At 41.2% G+C, this 19696-nt stretch overlaps 1 protein-coding gene across 4 annotated transcripts in view; it reads left to right on the top strand.

Annotated features, from left to right (window-relative positions):
• The window catches only part of TAOK3 (TAO kinase 3), a 154276-nt gene that overhangs the window by 122988 nt on the left and 11592 nt on the right, over positions 1-19696 (top strand). For all 4 annotated transcript variants that reach the window (XM_040986914.1, XM_040986913.1, XM_040986912.1 and 1 more), the window contains 3 exons: positions 4536-4772; positions 7085-7213; positions 13848-14051. In XM_040986914.1, coding sequence (XP_040842848.1) covers positions 4536-4772; positions 7085-7213; positions 13848-14051 — 570 coding nt within the window. The remainder of the gene's footprint in view (positions 1-4535; positions 4773-7084; positions 7214-13847; positions 14052-19696) is intronic.

Raw genomic sequence — 19696 nt, forward strand, 5'->3', positions numbered from 1 at the left:
CAAGTCTTATTTATTTTAGGCCCAAATGGTAGTGTAGTAGCCAAAGTCCTCACCTTGTATGTGAGCACTGGTTCTAATCCCAGTGGCCCCGCTTCCCATACAGCTCCCCACTTGTAGGCTGAGAAAACAGTCGAGAATAGCCCAGGGCGTTGGGACCCTGCACCTGCTTGAGAGACCCAAAAGAAGCTCCCGGTTTCAGATCAACTCAGCTCCAGCCGTTGCGCTCACCCATATGGGATCCCGGTGCGTGGAAGGCAAGGATTTAGCCATTAGGTCATTATACTGGGTCCATACAGAATTTTTACAAAAATTATGTAAAACATTTATTTGAAAGGCAGACTGGTAGAGGGAGTCCAAGATCTTCTATCTCCTGGTTCAATTCTCCAATGACTGCAGTGGTTGGGCTTGGGACAGGCAGAAGTCTAGAGCTAGGAGCTCCATCTGGATCTCCCATATGGGTTGCAGGAGTCCGAATTCTTGGGCCGTCTTCTGCTGCTTTCCCAGGTGCATTAGCTAGGAACTGTATCACAAGCAGGATAACCAAAATTTGAACCAGTACTCCGATATGAAACCAGGCATGGAGGGTGACAGCTTAACCCAGTGCATCACAGTGCTGGTCACAGTTTTTATTTTTTTTCATAATGTGTCCTTTCCATGAATATTTTTTTAAAGATTTATTTATTTATTGGAAAGTCAGATATACAGAGAGGAGGAGAGACAGAGAGGAAGATCTTCTGTCCGATGACTTACTCCCCAAGTGAGCGCAACGGCTGATGCTATGCCGATCCAAAGCCAGGATCCAGGAACCTTTTCTGGATATCCCACAAGAGTGCAGAGACCCAAAGCTTTGGGCCATCCTCAACTGCTTTCCCAGGCCACAAGCAGGGAGCTGGATGGGAAGTGGAGCAGCCAGGATTAGAACCGGCGCCCATATGGGATCCCGGGGCAGTCAAGGTGAGGACTTTAGCTGCTAGGCCACGCCGCCAGGCCCTCCATGAATATTTTGAAGATATTTTCATGTACTGTGTTCTTTTAAAAGTGTTTCTTTTACTAGATTAATGAGCCTTTTAAGGTCAAGCATCTTAAAATCATCAGTTTTCTCTAGAAATGTTTAAATCAAATGAACCACATATTAGACGAATCAGTTATGACTTTATCTGACAGAACAGTACAAGAATACTTTTAATAGAGTTATTGGTCTATTTGTCTGGTTCTGATCAACGTTATCCTTGTATTTTTTCTAAGATGTATTTTTTTTTTATTGGAAAGGCAGGTTTACAGAGAGGAGGAGAGACAGAGGGAAGTTCTTCCACTTTTTTAAAATTTAAATTGTATTTTTAGAATTTTTTAAATTTTACCTTTTTTATTATTATTATCATTTTATGATACAAATAAAAGACCCTGGGATTTCCCTTACTCCCTTCCCAAGTCCTCTCTCCCCTTGCTGAGTTCCCCTATATTATTACTATGCTATAGTTCTTCTTAAACAGTCATATATCCATCACCATTTGGCTATATTTTTATTTAATAAATTCACCTATCTAGCTTATGCATAGAGTTATACAAGTTAGTATCTCTGTGTGTACCCAAAGAGATTTAGAAAGTTTATGACAAATGATAAGTAATATTAGAAGTGAAAAAAAATGATTATCAAGTTAAGGGAATTATTCAGATCAAAATTTCCGCTGAAATAGTGAGTAGAATGTCATAATTTGTCTTTGCCACATGTTTTGTACCAAGTATGGCCTGCTAGGCAGTAACGCCACTTTTTACAAAAACTCAGCCACCAGTTAAGTCAGAAAATAGTCTTGACCCAACTCATTTCTGTGTTCTTTAGGCTTCTTAGTTTAGGGAAATGTTCGTCCAAGAATATTTTATTGGACACAAGCCAATGCTTATGGCAGATTTTAAATGTATCATAATAGGTTTGGAATTTGGCATGCCTTAGCTTTAGGAATTTGATTAAAGAAGGAATACTAAAATGACCCCACAAAAATTAGCTATCTGGATAAAACGTACCTCAAGTTCATGATCCTGGAACAGAGACTTTACTGCCATGTTCATGTTCAAAAAAAAAAAAAAGCAAGTTTATTCAGAAAGGACTGACTGGTGTGTTCTTTATAATTGACATTTTTTTCACTGCAGTTGAACTTCAGGAGAGTATAAAGACAAGGAAATGAAATTTACACACATATATATCAACTCACTTTATTCCTTCCTCTCATCAAGAAATAAATTCATTTAAAAATGTTATTGTGATAACAAAATAGATCATTCATTTTCTTTAGAGACTACTAGGTGCCTTTTTGGTAATGTTATCTTTTTTTTTTTTTTTTTGGTCTACTCTTATCCCTTATACTTTAAAAAGGATTGTCCTTCAAAAAAGGAAAAATGAATATGAAACCTAGTGTTAGTTTCAGCTGGCAAGGTTCCAAAGTTCAGCTAATGTTTAATGGTTTGCTTTGATAATGCTATCTAGTTACAGAATAGCACTGTCTCCATAGTAAGGGCTCAGATTTGTACAACAGGGCACATTCTAAAATGAACAGTGAAACAAACCATTTTTCTATAAAAATGCACTTTGACCTATAAACTGAAATAGTACACACAGTTAATAATAGTGTGAAAATTTCCAGTGAAACTTGTTTAGGGGTTCAGCTGGGGAGAAGAGAGTTATAGTCAATGGAAATCACTGAGACATTTGGTCAAGAACAAAACTAAAGTTATAATCCTTAATTAAGTTTATCCCTACAATAAAGAGAGAGAGAGAAAGAGAGAGAATCAGAGAACCTTAACAGGAAAATACAGAGGTATGATAAATTGAAGTGAGGACTGGGAAATCAAAAAAGGATTTAATGAGATGAAAGTCCTCAAATGTACATTTGACTCCTTAGTTTGTTGAATATTTAACTTGAGAATGAGTTTAGGAAAAGTTACTGATAAGAGAAATCATCCAAAAGTCATAATGCTTTCTTTTCCAGCAGAACAAGCAACTGTATTGTCATTTGCTAATATCTGTTTTGAAGGAGACAGATGATATACAGAAAGATTTTTCTCTCTCTCAACTCATATGATTATGTTTTTAAAGCTGTACTTTTGTTGACTTTAAATGAAAAAAATTTTTTAATTATTTAAAAAGAATAGAAGATTGAAGAGATTTTAAAAAATTAATGTTAAAAAAGAATAGAAAGTAGGGGCAGGCATTTGGTGTGCCCGGTTTGAATCTGAACTATCCAAGTGTTTGTGCTCATGCTAAAGACTGGAAAGACTGCTGGCTTCAGCCTGTGCCAGGTTCATCTGCTGCTGGCATTAGGGGAGTAAGCCAAATGATGAGTGATCTCTCTCTTTCAAACCCTCCCTCCCTGTCTCACTCCCCATCTCTCTCTCTCTCTCTCTCTCTGTCTCTGACTCTGCCTTTCAAATGAATGAATGAATAAGAATAGGAAATAAATCCTGTTCAGACTATTTTTGAAAGAACAGGGTTTCTGAGACTGTTCAAGACATGGTCCTCAAAAATGCAGAGAGCGAGAGAGAGAGAGAGAGAGAGAGAGAGAGCACATTCCACAGTACCATAGTCCTCAGCTGGAAACAGATTTTTCTGCACCTCAGACACTTGTCAGTATCTAAGGAAAATTTTTTTAGTCATGACTTGGGAGATGCCTCTGGCCTTCAGTAGGTACAGGCCAGTGGGTACATTATGTTAAATGTCTGGCGGTATACAGGACAGTCCTTCAGGACAAAGAATGTATCCAGCTCATTGTCAGCATCATGAAGGGTGAGAAATCCTGATCTGGTGGAAATAGTGTGGGCCTAGGTCTCAACTCCATTCTTTATTGATATTGTGAGCATATGTGAATATTACAGAATATCAAAAATGTGCAAGTGGGGGCTGGCCTCAGGGTACCACAGGTTAAGCCATAGTTTGCAGTGCTGGTAGCCCATAAATTGGAGTGTGATCTTAGTCCTTGCTGCTCTGATTCCCAGCCAGCTCCCAGGTAATGCATTTGCTAAAACAGTCAATTATAAACCAAGGTCTTGCACTCCTACCACCCACTTGGGAGGCCTGGGTGGAGTTCCTGGTTCGTGGCTTTGGCCAGGCCAAGCCTCAACTGTTGTGACCATCTGGGGAATGAGTTGATGAGTAGGATCTTTCTTTCTCTCGAACTCTCTCTCTTCCTTCCCCTTGCTCTCTCACTCTTCATCATTCTGCCTTTTGAATAAATAAATTCATAAATCTTTAAAAAATATGAAGCAGAGTTTGTTTGAATGGATACATTACTTTCCTCAAACGTCAATGTCTTCATCTATGAAATGAATGTAGTAACACCTGCCTCTTAAATGAGGAAAGTGAGTGAGGTGGTTTTGAAGATGAGAGAAGCTTGTACTTGGTACTGTGTTAACTCCAGGTGAGCATTTAGTACAGAGGAGATGAACTGACATTGACACATACCATTTTCCCAGACAGTTCTTCCTTGCCTCAGAGTTTGTCTCTCCCGAACCTGGTGACCTGAGTCCTGTTCCCCAACCCCATTCAGGTTACACGGCAGATCCATGAGCATGAGCAGGAGAACGAGCTGCGGGAACAGATGTCAGGTTATAAGCGGATGCGGCGCCAGCACCAGAAGCAGCTGATCGCCCTGGAGAACAAGCTGAAGGCTGAGATGGACGAGCACCGCCTCAAGCTGCAGAAAGAGGTGGAGACACATGCCAACAACTCATCCATCGAGCTGGAGAAGCTGGCCAAGAAGCAAGTAGCTATCATAGAAAAGGAGGTCAGTACACACACATGCCCTTCAGACTGGGCGGTGCCAAATGATAGGAGGAGGCAGAAGTGGGGTGGCTGCGGGTAATGAAGTGGCATTATTGCTGGGAGCTAAGGGAGCAGAGTTCCCAAGTCCTATATGGTTACTTAAAATCTTCATTCAGGAATGGCAATGGACGTTTGGGACTAGCAGCTGAGATGCTCACACATCAGAGTACCTGACCTTCAGCTCCTGAGTCTAGTTCCCTGCTAATGTGCACTTTGAGAGACAGCAGTAAGGGCAGCAGTAGTTGGGTTGTTGCTGTCCATTTTGGAGACCTGAATTGAGTGTTGGGCTTCAACCCCAGCCCATCCTCAGCTGTGGTGGACTTGGGAGAGTAAACCAAGCAGATGGTTCTGTCTGTCTGTCTCTCTGCTTATCAAATAAATAAATTTAAAGAATTCTTGCAGTACCTTAAAAATAAATTGTATTTAAAGCTAACCTAGTAGGTCTATATGACATTCTTGTCCATTTATATACAGTGGAGCATCATTCCCTTGGCGGTAGTCTGGGTACAAGTAAAGGGGGAGTAGATTGCAGATGTGGAGACTTGCTCACCCAGTTACATGCAGGGCTAAAATAGAGGCATCTTCCTTGCCATCCCACACCCATAAGACGCACACAGCGTGGAAAGCTGTGGAGAGCGTGCAGTCCCTGAGTAAGTGGGGACAGGCTTCCAGGGTCTCCCCATGTGAAAGCAGACATCCGACTAAGAAGAAGCATTCCCACACAGCCATCATCTCATGCAGCACAAAACCACTATCAAACAGGAATACTACTGAAAGACTCATCAGTTTCTTTCTCAGGAGTTTGACATGATGAATTTATGCAGAGAATTGTTCCTAGTGGATGATTTGTTGATAATGGAAGCAAAACATACATAAGCTTATGAAGACCAACTTCCCATCTCATAAGTCCCTTGTCGTATGTCATGCCTCATCGTAGGTTCCCTGAAACAAATTTTGTCACCTGCCAGAGCCAACATTTATTGGATTACTGTGTTTTGGGGTTGTGTTTGATGAAACACTTAAGACTCCCCACAATTATATGGCATCTGATTGTTGTGGATTGTATACAATATCTAGGAAAACAAAACGTCAATAGCTTCCCTATTAAATTTAAGATGATTCCACTAGGAATCATCCACCAGAGTTTGATTCTTGAAATAATAATAGCCAGTATGATTGTCAATTTTATAATATAGTATAACCCTATGGCTACCAAAAATATGATGAAAAAATCCTTTTGTGTTCAATGAGACATGTTTATGAATCATCTTTATAATTTTCTCATAATTGGGAATGTATTTTCAGTGCTAAAAACTTTTTGTATAAAGCACAGTTTTACTGCCTTGAGAGTCCACTTACCCATAGCCCATTTCCAAACCCTGACTACCACGGAAGACTGTATCCTTAGTTTTACTTTTGCAAGAATGTCATGTGGTTGGAACCATCCAGCTCAGGACATTGGCTCCTTCCACGACACACAGACACAGACAGTGAAGTCTCCTCTGTGTCTTCTGTGGATTATTCATTCATTTCTTGTCAGAGCTGAAGAATCAATATCTCCTTATCTGAGCCCTAGGTTATATATCCATTTGCTTACTGAAGGACATCTTGGGTGCTTTCAAGACCTAGCAGTTATCAGTAACACTGCTATAAGCATCCATCTGCAGGTTTTGTATGTTTTTTGAGCATTTATACAATTGTGTTTCAGTTGCAAAAGGATAACCTAATACTAACTGTAGTGACCTCTGGAGAAGAAGGTTGAGTCTGCAGCCAGTGCTTTGGCAGCATAACCAGTTAAACTGCCACCTGCAGTACTGGTATCCCATATGGGCGCCAGTTCAAATCCCAGCTGCTTCATTTCTGATCCGTCTCCCTGCTGGTAGCTTAGGAAAGCAGTGGAGGATGGCCTAAAACTGCTTGGGCCCTCACAATCATATGGGATCCCTGGAAGATACACCTGGCTTCTGGTTTTGTACCAACCCAGCCCTGGCCCTTGTGGCTATTTCAAGAGGAAACCAGTGGCTCAAAGACCACTCTCTCAATCTGTAATTTCTGCCTTTCAAATAAATAAAATAGAAATCTTTTAAAGACAGTGGAAAAAAATTTTTGTATGAGATATGAGTATCAAAATAAGTTTCTGCACGTTGTTTTTCACTAATTATTTTCAAAATACTATTCAACACTTAGTAGTTTTAATATATTAGAGAATATATTCAGCTGAATGCTGCATACAAAAAGGGAAATTCATCCAGCTCATATGTGTTATTTTACCAGGCAAAGGTAGCTGCAGCAGATGAAAAGAAATTCCAGCAACAGATCTTGGCCCAGCAGAAGAAAGATTTGACAACTTTCTTAGAAAGTCAGAAGAAGCAGTATAAGATTTGTAAGGAAAAAATAAAAGAGGTAAGTATACCAGTGTTTGTGGTCACCAGGTTGCCAGAGAAAGTTGAAATCAACTCATCTCGTGTTGGTATCAATATTCTATTCCGAGTCCTCAAATGTTACATCATTTTCACTGGAAATGCTAATATTGATTTACTCAACCATCCTTACATTTTTGTGAATCAAGTGCTGTGGGGTATAGTTTAAAAATGTGGCTTTCTACCACATTCCCAGATGCTGCAGGTCGATTGGCCTAATTCTGACACACCTGCTACTTCCGGTTATCCTCATCGCTTCAGCCAGAGTGATGTTTGCAAACCATAAATCCAGTCACGTAACCCCAATGGTTTCAACATCTTTTAGGGGATAGACATTTTGCATGGTGGTGAAGCCACCACTTGGGGTTCCTACACCCGTATCGTAGCACACAGTGTAAGTTGTTCCTTTTGCTTCCAATTCCTGCTTTCTGTTATTGCTCACACTGGGAGGCAGCAGATAATGGCTCCAATGCTTGGGCCCCTGATACTCTTGTGGAGGACCCAAATTGAGTTCCAGTCTCCTTGCTTTGACCTGGCTCAGTCCTAGCAGTTGTGAGCATTGGGGGAATGAACCCTGAAGATGGAAATCTCCTTCTGTCTCTGCCTCCCTGCCTTTCAAATAAGTAGAAATAAATAGCCTTAAAATCCATTGACTTCCCATTGCTGTCAGGACAGATCACAATCCTGTAAGTCCCTGTGTGGCCTGCTACCAGCCTACCCGTACTGTGTCATCTCTCACCAATGCTTCCCTACCCCCACTGCCTCTCCATTGCTCCAGTCACAATGACCATCTTCTGGTTGCCCAAATGTACCAGGCTATTCGCTTCCCTGAGGTCTTGGCACACATGTGTGTCACTGACCAAGATGTTCTTCCTATTGCTGATTCTTCCCTGACTGCAATTGTGATCATTTAGTTCCAACTCCTCTTCCTTGTAAGATTGAGAATTATTAGGACCTTAAGAATCACCTCTCCAAAGAAGCCTGTGATAACTTCCTTGACCCAGACAAATGTATGTGACTTCATAACACTGGAGTTTTAAATTATGTCTTTGTAGTGATTTTCTTAAAGTACTTAGTGTACTAGCTGGTAAGCATCCTGAGAGCACAGACCATGTCTTTCTGTATGCCTGGGTCTCCTATATACATATGAATGTTTGACAAATGACTGACCCTGCAGTGTTTGATTTAAGTCCCTCAAATGGGCCTAGAAAGTCCTCCTGAAGAAGCAAGATGGGATCTGAGGACTGGGATTTCTTGAATGCTGCTCTTACTAGTATTTGGTGACTTGTCTGTGGTTCCATGGACTTTCCATCTTATGAGACTTAGAATATCTTATATGCAAACTACCAAGAATTAAGGCTAATAAATTCGGTATGGGATGTAGCATTAATATATGAAATCATGGATTTGAGCTCATCTTCCAATGTATATGTTAACAGCACGGGACTAGATTAGGTTCCTCTCCAGTTCTTTTTCAGTTGGGAAGTGAAAGCAAGGGGGATGCGGTGGGCCTCCGGCCTTTTCTCATGACAAGGCAGGTTGCCAATAGTGCCAGAGTCAGACAGAAAACTGTGTTTGAGCCATACTAGCTGAATGGGAATAGTACCTGACACCAGAAAGTCTCAAAAAGGAGGGTAAAGAGAGGAGGTTGTCAATTTCCCCATTTTCTTAATGATTGACTTTAAGTCTAGTTAAATAACAAAGGAATGATGTTATTGAATCACAGACATAACCATGATTTTTTTTTCCTTTTTTAAGAGAAGATTTATTTGTTTGATAGGTAGAATAGCAGAGACAGAATGAGAGAGACATGCTGGTTTCACAATCAATGTCTTAACCTTCCTCTCTGTCTCTCCTCCTCTCAATTAAAAAAAAAAGCTGCTTGTGAGAGAGGCTCCAGGTAGTTCAGCCACTGCTGTCCTGGTAACTTCCCCTCCTGCAGGAGCCCTCTGGAGGATGCCTGACCCCTCAGAAGCTGGGAAGCAGTGTAGCCTGCATGCTTCCAAGTCTGGAGAACACAAACACACTTCAATGATATAATGAAAATCATTTAATACCTACCTGAAAATAAACACTCAACAATGTGACGTATTAAGAATTATATGGTTATTATATATATGTTTTATATATGATTATATAGAGTCAAGATGGCGGAATAGGGTAAGGACACTTTAAACAGAAGGAGAGACATTAGCCAGTGTGAAGCAGAGAGGGCACATTACAGAAAAAAGCAAAGGACAGAATGACAGTGGAGGGGCACCTGGAGACTGACAGACAAGGGAAAGCAGCATACACAACAGTGTGGTGTTGCAGTGACTGATACTCCAGCGGCATTCAGTGAATGGCGATCTGAACTCCACCAGCAACAAGGTGGGAAGGGACGTTCACCAGGAACTCAGAAGGTGAATCCAAAGAACTGCCTGTCCTGCTGGTCTGTTTGATTTGACCAGGAACAGAGACAGAGTGGCAGGTGTTAGGTAGTGTGGGAATAGGGTGGTTTTCATAACCCAGTCCACTCCATAGAGTGAATCGGGTACCATTTTTTGTATAGGGAGACAAAGGCTTTGGGATAGTACTGTGCATGCACTGAGCTGGAAGTGAACTCATTTTTGGCTCAGTGAACTGCAACAATGTGGCATCCTAAAGGTTCCACCCAAAATAGGTCCGGGTAACCCTCAGACCTATCAGCCAGCAGATCAAGAACTCTAATAGTGGCACATCAGACGCCATTTTGTACAGTGTGGAAACACTATAGACTGCAGGGACAACACTGAGCTGTGCAAGTGCTGAGCTGGGATTGAACTTACTGAGCTGGGATTGAACTTACTGAGCTCAGTGCATTTGCACTGGTCCCACAGGAAATATAATACCAACTTTGGCATCGTACAGGTCAAAATAGGTCCATGTGACCCCCAGACCTAATGGCCGACAGGTTCTGGCAAGATCCACACCAACAACAACCTAGTTCAATAAGACACCTGGTGTCTCCCTAATCCTGGGAACTGCTTGAACCAGAAGTAGGAGAAAGGTTGTACAGACAACAGTGCAGCAACAGCATGGTATCACAGGATGTGGAGAGTGTGAACCGGGATCTGTAGCTATGGAGACCATGGTGGAAGACTGACATAAGAACCCAGACCTGGAACTCGCTGGAGGGAGTGGCACAAGTGACTGAAAACAAAGAGCCATGTACCAAACACAATAAGTAAAATTGAATTGTAGACCTGTGGGTGACACAGCTTAGAAACCTGCCCCAAGGAGACGAATCTGATAACTAGAAAGAAGTACAATGACCAAGAGCAAAAGAAGAGACAAAGGCACAATGAATGTTACTGAAGACTCCCCAGCAAAGGAACAAAACTCTTTGCCAACCTCAGAGTGTACTGAGAAAGACATCGAGAAAATGGGGGACACAGAATTTAAAACACTTGGTATAAAGCTTCTTAACAACAGGAAGCACATAAAGCAGGCATTCAAGGAATTTAAGGAATATGTCACACAGGAAATGAATCAAATGAAAACTGATATATCAGAAATGAAGAATGCAGTGAAGACAATTAAAAGTACAGTGGAGAGTCTCCAAAATTGAATGAAGCAAAAGAAAGAAGCTCAGAATTGGAAGTATCTTCCAGTCACCAGGGGGAAACAAACAAAAAGCTGGTAGCAGAGCTCGGTCAAGCTGAAAAAAGTATTCAGGAATTGAAAGACACTATTAAAAGACCAAATATAAGAGTTATGGGAGTCCCAGAAGGTGCAGAAAGAGAATCTGAGTTTACAAATATATTCAATGAAATAATAAGGGAAAATTTCCCTAATCTAGGGAAATAATTGGGAAACATCATTCAGGAGGGACACAGAACTCCCAACAGAGTTAACCAAAACCCATCTTCACCACGACACAGGATAATCATTTCTCTTTAATCAAAATAAGGAAAAGATCCTTAAATGCACCCATGGAAAAAAAAAATCAACCAACATATAAAGGAATGCCAATTAAATTCACAGGAGACCTCTCATAGGAAACTCTACAGGCCGGAAGAGAATGGAGTGACATATTCCAGATTCTAAAAGAAAAAAATTGTCTGCCCAGGATGACATACCCAATAAAGCTTTGCTTTGTCTTTGAAAATGAAATGAAATTCTTCCACAATGAAGTTAAAAGTAAAAAGAATATGCCTCTTCCAAACTTGCCCTACAAATGATACTTTAAGATGTTCTCTTGGCAGACAAGAGGAACAGCACCCACCGAAACCAAAGGCAAGTGTGAAGAACATCCCGTAAAATGACAACAGAAGACTAAATCAATTAACAGCCCATTGCTAAAATGACAGGACCAAATTACCATCCATTCATATTAACCCTGAATGTAAATGGCTCAACTCATCCATCAAATGTCATAGAAAAGTTGACTGGATTAAAAAAAACAAAACCCATCTATTTGTTGCCTACAGGAGACATATATCACCAACAAAGAGCAGTGGAAACTGTATCTCATGGATTTTGATTTTTTTTTTAAAGTTTCATCTCTTCAAAACACTTTCTCATTAAATTCTTCACTGACTGATACATTATACAGTAGCATCATTGCTTCAAGAAGGTTCTTAATTTTCTTTTTCATTTCTTCAGCAACACATTAGACATTCAGAAGCATGGCATTAATTTATTTTTTTACTTCCTGTTGTTGATTTTGTGTTGTGGCTTTTCAGTGAAGGCGATGTATAGTAACTATGTAATGGCAGCTGTTATATCCAGGTGTGAGGATACAATGCAGAATGCATCTCTACTTCCAGATCAAAGATGGACTCCCAATAGAACTGTTAACTATATCTTGACAGTAGGATGCTGGATTCTTTGCCATTGTCCATGCCTGCAATGATGGACATATATATGACTGTTTATGAAGAACTATGCTATAGTAATAATCTAGGGGAACTCAGTTGAGGGGGGTAGGAATTGGGGAAGGGGTAAGGAAAATCCCAGGGCCTATGTATCATAAAATAATAATAATAATAATAATAATAATAATAATAATAAAGAAATACCAAATATTGCCTGACGCAGTAGCCTAGTGGCTGAAGTCCTCGTCTTGTATGCACTAGGATCCCATTTGGCACCAGTTCTAAACCCAGCTGCTCCACTTCACATTTAGTTCCCTGCTTGTGGCCTGGGAAAGCAGTTGAGGACAGCCCAAAGCCTTGGGACCCTGCACCCATGTGGGAGACCCGGAAGAAGTTCCTGGCTCCTGGCTTTAGATTGGCACAGCTTTGGCTGTTTTGGTCGCTTGGGGAGTAAATCAACAGACAGAAGATCTTCTTCTCTGTCTCTCCTCCTCTCAGTATATCTGACTCTTCAATAAAAATTAGCCTAGTGGCTATAGTCCTTGCCTTGAATGTGCCAGGATCTCATATGGGTGCCAGTTCTAATCCCAGCACCCCTGCTTCCTATCCATCTCCCTGCTTGTGGCCTGGAAAAAAAGCAGTGAAGGACAGCCCAAGGTCTTAGGACCCTATACTCACGTGGGAGACCCAGAAAAGCTCCTGGCTTCAGATTGGTGCAGCACTGGCCATTGTGGTCACTTGGGGAGCAAATCATTGGATGGAAGATATTTCTCTCTCCTCCTCCTTCTCTCTCTCTATATATCTGACTTTGCAATAAAAATGAATAAATCTTTAAACATTAAATAAAACTTAAAAAAAGAAAAAAATTACCAAATATTTTTAAAAGGTGGTTGTTAAGTTTTTAGCTTTCCTTTCTTGGAATTACTGAAATGGCATGGTGTGGTAGCTGATATCATTTGCAGGCTACACTACATTCGTGAGCTGCTACAAGAATATATGGGGAACGGAATGTGCTACATGTTCTTTTATAAAAGATGGAAATAAATCTTTTAAAAACCTAGAAAAAAATGTTTAAATGTTCTAATAACAATGAAGCTTGCTTTTCCCGGAAATTCAAATTAATGACACTTACACGATCACCTCTTGTCTTTTGAAATCTGCCCATTTTTCTCAGCCTTGTCACCAAGCTGCCATCATCTGTGTCAAACCCCCCAGCCACCATTCCTCCCCGACCCCAAGGGTTTTGCCCACACCATTTCCTCTCCCTAGGGTTTTCTTCTCTCTTATGTTGCATTGATTAACACATACCACATTTTCAAATTTCAGGTTAGTTTTTACCACATTCAAAACCTGTCTGTGAAATGTTCCGATAGGAACAAGGACACCCTCTTCCTAGCAGCTCTCAGCACGGCTGTCAGTGCATTCCTGTAGCTCTTGGGATGAGTTTTGAATCCTATTCTGTTAAACCCCGTTAGAGTGTCCTTTTGCTCTCCATTGGATCATTATGTCTTACACAATGCCTGTGACAGGATGGGAACTCAGGATGTGTTGACTGAATGAGGAAACTTTCTGAGAGTGACAGGCTGGTGGGCTCACAAGTTTAGCAACTCATGCGTATCCCTTTGAGAAAGGGGGCAAAGGAGGTTGGAGGGCAGTTGATATGTTCAATATCAAACCCTTCTGTCTTTCCATGTCACTTATTAATGATTTCAAATAATTTCATCTGTTGTGGTTCCTTTTGTTTGACTGAGTGGCTTGTTCTTTGTTTTATTTGTTTAGGAAATGAATGAAGACCATAGCACACCCAAGAAAGAAAAGCAAGAAAGGATATCCAAGCATAAAGAAAACTTGCAGCACACACAAGCTGAAGAGGAAGCCCACCTTCTCACTCAACAGAGACTGTACTACGACAAAAACTGTCGTTTCTTCAAGCGGAAAATCATGGTCAAGCGGCACGAAGTGGAGCAGCAGAACATTCGGGAGGTAATTGCTGTGTTCATATCTACTGCCACTGATGCGATAAGCCATGCTGGGGTATGGTGACCGCATCTCTGTCCCATCCATCCCTAGATTCTTATCTCCGTGGCCTCTAGCACGGTGCATGACACTGAGTGGTAGACCACAACAAATCAGGGAAAGCATTTACCTTTGGTAAGAGAAAGCTCGTAGCAGAAGAAGGAATCAAAGACAAGTAAAGAATTATATTGTAAGCCATACGCAGGGAAGACTCAAAAGAAATAGGCTGGAAAACTTTTGCTTTCAGCCTGATTGGGTCAAAGGCTTGTCTTTCTCTGACTCCAGATGAGACATTCAGACGATAGCGTGGCTCTGAAATTAAGTCCATCTCCTCAGTCACGCAGCACCTGCCAAGGGCCTTCTTCGTGCCAGACACACTGGCCTGGATGTCAAGGCCATTGAGAAGCCATACTCCCTCCAAGTCTAAGAGAAGAGACAGATGTATAATAGACCAATGATCATCAAACATGTTAGGTGCAAAAATAGTCATATAAATTAAGTATCTCATGTGTAAAATAATGGAAGGGCTTGTAGGATTCAGGGATTGAAGAGCTGCTGAGTGTGACTGGAGTTGTGGGTATGTGACATGGAGCAGCAGAGCGAGGACAGCTGGAGGAAGTTGTGAGGTTGTAGAAGCCTGGCTGAGGGCAAGCAATTCAGATCTAAACTCATAGCTGCCAGAGGCTTCTAAGCATGAGCGTGCCCTGTTTGATTTTGAAGAACCGGTGCCACAGGTATAACGCTAGGCTGGATGGTGATAAGCCAAGGACAGAAGGATTAGTTTAGGCGCTCTCTCTAATCCAGCTTGGAAGAGGCAGGAGAAACGAAGGTAAGATTATATCTAAGTGACATTCCTGAAGCAGACCTGATAGTGGCTCTTACCCAATGAGTGTGGGACTTTCAGAAGCGGGGAGGAATTCAACAAACCCTTCCAAGTTTCTAATGTGGAGGGTTGGGTGGACATGATGGCATTCACTAAACTGAAGAATTCAGAATGTGAATCAGTTGCAGATACTAAAGACACCAGATATTTGGGCCACCTGGGGTAATCAGAAAAAACCTTCTAAGTGAGCCACCACATTAATAAAAAATATCAAAGTTTGCCTTAAAAAAATGTGTTCACCGCTTGAAACAAACAAGCACTTTTGGCACAGTTCATGGTAAAGTGAATCAGGATCCGATCTTGGGAAAACCAGGGTGAAGCAATGTAAAATGTACTGGACACATGTATTATAGATCAGGCTTGAGCTCTTCATTTGTGTTATTGGCAGAGGAAAGCATCTGCTGCACTTACCTGAGCTGGACAGTGATGTCTAAAATTATGCCTTAGAGAGATTGACCAAGTTGGTGGTAAGGTACAGATTGATTACAATATACATTCTTGGGGCTGGCATCATGGCTTAGTAGGTTAAGCCTCTGCCTGCAGTGCTGAAATCCTATGAGGGCTCCACTTCCAAACCAGCTCCCTCCTAATTTGCCTGAGAAAACAGCAAAAGATGGTCAAAGATCTTGTACTCCTGCCACCTGCATCAGAGACCCGGAAGAAGCTGCTGGCTCCAGACTGATAAAGGTGTTTTGTTTGCTTGTTTGTTATTTTTTTATGAAGTTGGAAGCCAAAGGAAGATTCAAAGTGAGGGAGAGAGAGAGAGAGAGAGAGATCATCCATTTGCTAGTTTACTCCCAAAATGGTCATAACACCCAGAGCTGGGCCAGACTGAAGCCAGGAACCAACAGCTTCTTCCAGGCCTCCCACTTGGGTACAGGGGTACAAGGACTTGAGCAGAGCCCAAGACTTCTGCTGCCTTTCCAGACACATGAGCAGAGAGCTGGATAGGAAGTAGAGTAGCCGGGGTTCGAACCAATGCCTATATGGAATGCTGGGTGTTACAATGGTGACTTTATTCGCTATGCCACAAGGTCACCCCAAGGAGCATTCTTCTTGAGAAACCAAGTTTTCCTGATTTTAGAGCAATTTTCAGGAAAATGTTCAGTTTTTCTTTTGGTTTACAGAAGTAATAAAATAACATTGAAGAAAGACTTACATAGAATATATTAAAGCTTAGTAGTAAAGGTTCTTTTTAACAGCTTTATGGAGATACCAGTGACATAAGTTTTGCTTATATTTATGATATATAACTTCATATATTGATATATGAATACATTGTGAAATGATCACTGACGCTAACTGACATATATAAGAGCACTTCAGAAAATCTGTGGGAGAATGGAATCAAATCGTGTTTATTTTGGTGCAAAAAATCTTAAAATCTATAGTTTTCTAGTGTGTGTTTCCACTAACTTCTGAAAGATGTTCATACGTCACTTTACACTGCCATTATTGGGGTTGCATGCATGTATGCATGTGTATATGCATGTGTGTGTGTGCGTGTAAGATTTAACTTCACATTTCTCTTCTCAGCACATTATGGGTTTGCAGTGCAGTCCTATTTAAGTATGTCACCTCCAGAAATATCACGACGGAAGCCATGTGCCGTTTGACCGACCTTGCCCTGCTTCCTTTCTCTGGGCTCCTAGGCTGCCCAAGCTCTGCATGTAGACAGCCAGCGTCAATCTGACATATACCTTTCTAGGTTCTTCCGCTATAAAAGTACATACAGCTTATGTGTTACAAATTATTTTAACTTTACCAAAATGAGATTGCTTTTATGTCTGCGGGTCATGTGATTTGCAAGCAGTAGAGACAAGCTGTGGCTGAGGTAAGCATGGAAAGACGTTTATTAGAAAGATATGAAGCAGGTGACAGAGCTGACAAGTGGAAAAGGTGGAGAAGCACACTGGAGAAGCAACTGCCACAACATAGGAAGCGAGAACCAGTGCCTGCCCCTCGAGGCACTTCTGCTTGCATGTGTCGTACTCTTTGTATCATTTCTGATCAAGACTTCAACAAGTAGGAACAAGAGAATCTGATTGGGTGATCCTCCCACCTATTACTCAACATTCTGATTCCGACCAGTTAGGATTGAGTAGTTTCTCAAAGCTAAAAAGAGGGGAAATGGATGCTGATTCCACAATAATAATAATAGTAACCAATGTGCACTCTACTTTAATTCTTCTCGCTATTTGCTATCTGGCATGGCAGCCATATCTCATCGTTTTAACCTAATAGTATTTAATCTAACACTAGATTAAATAGATTTAATACTAGATTTAATCTAGTATAGTAACAGTAGATCCATGACTATAAGAACATTCATTTAATGACCCATTTCTCGTTGGCCATTTGTTGCAATGATGCAATATTCTCAGCAATGCTACAGAGTGAGGAAAAAAAAAAAAACCAAACATCTACTAATGGTCTTACACATACGTAAGCATTTTTGGAGGATGTGTTCTCAGAGGTAGAATTTGGGGGCCACAAGAGTTTACAGGTCTTAATTTCTAAGTGCGTATTGCCCTCTCAAGAAGTTTATACTTCCTTCCAGAAAGTACTTTTCCTGTGTCTTTGCCTAAACTGGAATGTTAGGGATCCTGTTCACACTTGTTGACTATTTTCCAGCCAGTTGAAACTAAGCATTAACTAGTATAAGCTAACAACATCTCTCTTTAAAACGTTGAATGCTAGTTCTGACTTGACCTCAGCGAGCATGAATAGAAAAGTGCATCCTGAACTGGGTCAGCTGTTCTTTACGAGCTGATTCCACTTCCACTGGAACTTAAAATAGGATGCTTGGAAGGAGATATTTGCAAGAGACACTTCCTGGAGCGACAACTCCACAGCAAGTCGGTCGCACAAAGCATGGCAGTGTGCTTAGGGGAAGCACGTTCATTTCAACCCTAAGCTCAGACTCAGCTTCAAGAGATGCTCTCAGTATGTGATATGGGCTGAAAGGAAGGAGGACGCTGGGCTTCGCTGACCTCATGTTTGCTCCAGGGAGTGCTTGTGTTGAGGGTTTGATGGGCAGGAATCTCAGTACCACTCCATTTGCTGGCTTTATTTTTGTTTTTGTGAATTTAACTAAAGGCACACATCGTGTGGCTCTCATGTATAATGTGTCATTTGTACAGATGGAGCAGCCACAGCATTGTCTGTGGTTGGAGCAAGGAAATGCATCAAAATCTTGTAACACCAACTAAAACCTTACAAAACTGAGAAAAGCCATTCCTTGGGACATCTTTTAATGGGAAATGTTGAATACCTAAAAACCTGAGTTAATTTTTTTTAAGATTTATTTATTTATTTGAAAGGCAAAGTTAAAAAGAGAGAGAAAGGGAGAACCACATATACACAGAGAAGGAGAGAGAATCTTCTATCCAGTGACTTATACCCTAAATGGCTGCAACAGCTGGAGCTGAACCACACTGAGGCCAGAAGTTTCATCCAAATCTCCCCCATGGGTGGCAGGGACCTAAGCACTTGGGCCATCTTCACTGCTTTTTCTGGCACATTGGATTGAAAGTGGAAAAGCTGAGACTCAAACCAGTGCCCATATGGAATGGCAACACTACACCACAGTACCGGCTGCAAAGTTTTAGCCTCAGTTCTGCTTTTTGTAGCTCTTTGGCTCTGATGTTAGCCTCTCAACCACGAATGCATTATTTTCGTGTATAAAGGGGGTAAATTCTTGAAATTTTATCACTTCATAGACTACAGGTAGAATCAAATGAGATACGTAAAGTGACTTTTAAACATTCAAAGCACATTGCATGCTACTATGTAGGCACAACTCTGGACCCATAATAAGCCAAATGATGTGGGTTGTTTTTTCCCCCTTGGGTTAAACATTTTATACCATTTTGCATGCCATTTCATAGCTCAGCCAACAACTCAGGTACAAATTAAAAGCAAAGAAGCAAAGGGAACAGTCTAATTGAAAAATGTTGATTCTCTCCCTGTAGTGATAGTTTATGAAAACTTGAGTTAACCTATTATATGCTAGTCATTGACTTTGGAATGCAGAAAAAACAATGCATGTTTGCACATTCTGAAGCATTGTTTATGGTCTTTCTTGGCATCTTGGCTTTCTTGGCTACTGTTATCCCTATACACCCAAAAAGCTAAAGTGTAGATCAGGAGACTTTCCCAAAGCCATATGAGTCAATCGAGAAGCTAGGACTGACTCTGAGTGCGTCTGAAAGTCAGCTGGCTAGCTTATCTTTCCTTTTATATATATATAAATTTTTATTTTATTTTTATTAGATTTACACAAAGAAGGAGAGACAGAGAGAAAGCTCTTATATCCACTGGCTCACTTTCCAAATGGCCACAGTGGCCAGAGCTAAGCCCATCCAAAGCTAGAAGCCAGGAGCTTCTTCTGGGCCTCCCAAGCAGGTGCAGGGTCCCAAGGATTTGGGGCATCCTTCTCTGCTTCCCCAGGCTGCAAGCAGGGAGCTGGATGGGAAGTGGAGCGGCCAGAACACAGTTGGCATCCATAAGGGATTCTGGTGCTGGCAAGGCAAGGATTTAGCCATTGAGCCATTGTGATGGGCCCTGGCTAGCTTGTCTTGAAGATCCATTACTTATATCCTAGGTAGTTCAGACACAGGGGGCAGTATCTGAAGCAGTTCATTAAACAATGAGAGAGGCAAAGTTAATTTCTTCTCAAAGCCTGTGCTTGCTTTGTTTCTTTACATTTCCTCCGCTCATCACCTTG

Source organism: Ochotona curzoniae, unplaced genomic scaffold (assembly GCF_017591425.1).
Source record: "Ochotona curzoniae isolate NIBS_2020 unplaced genomic scaffold, NIBS_Ocur_1.0 contig_46, whole genome shotgun sequence".
Lineage (NCBI taxonomy): Eukaryota > Metazoa > Chordata > Mammalia > Lagomorpha > Ochotonidae > Ochotona > Ochotona curzoniae.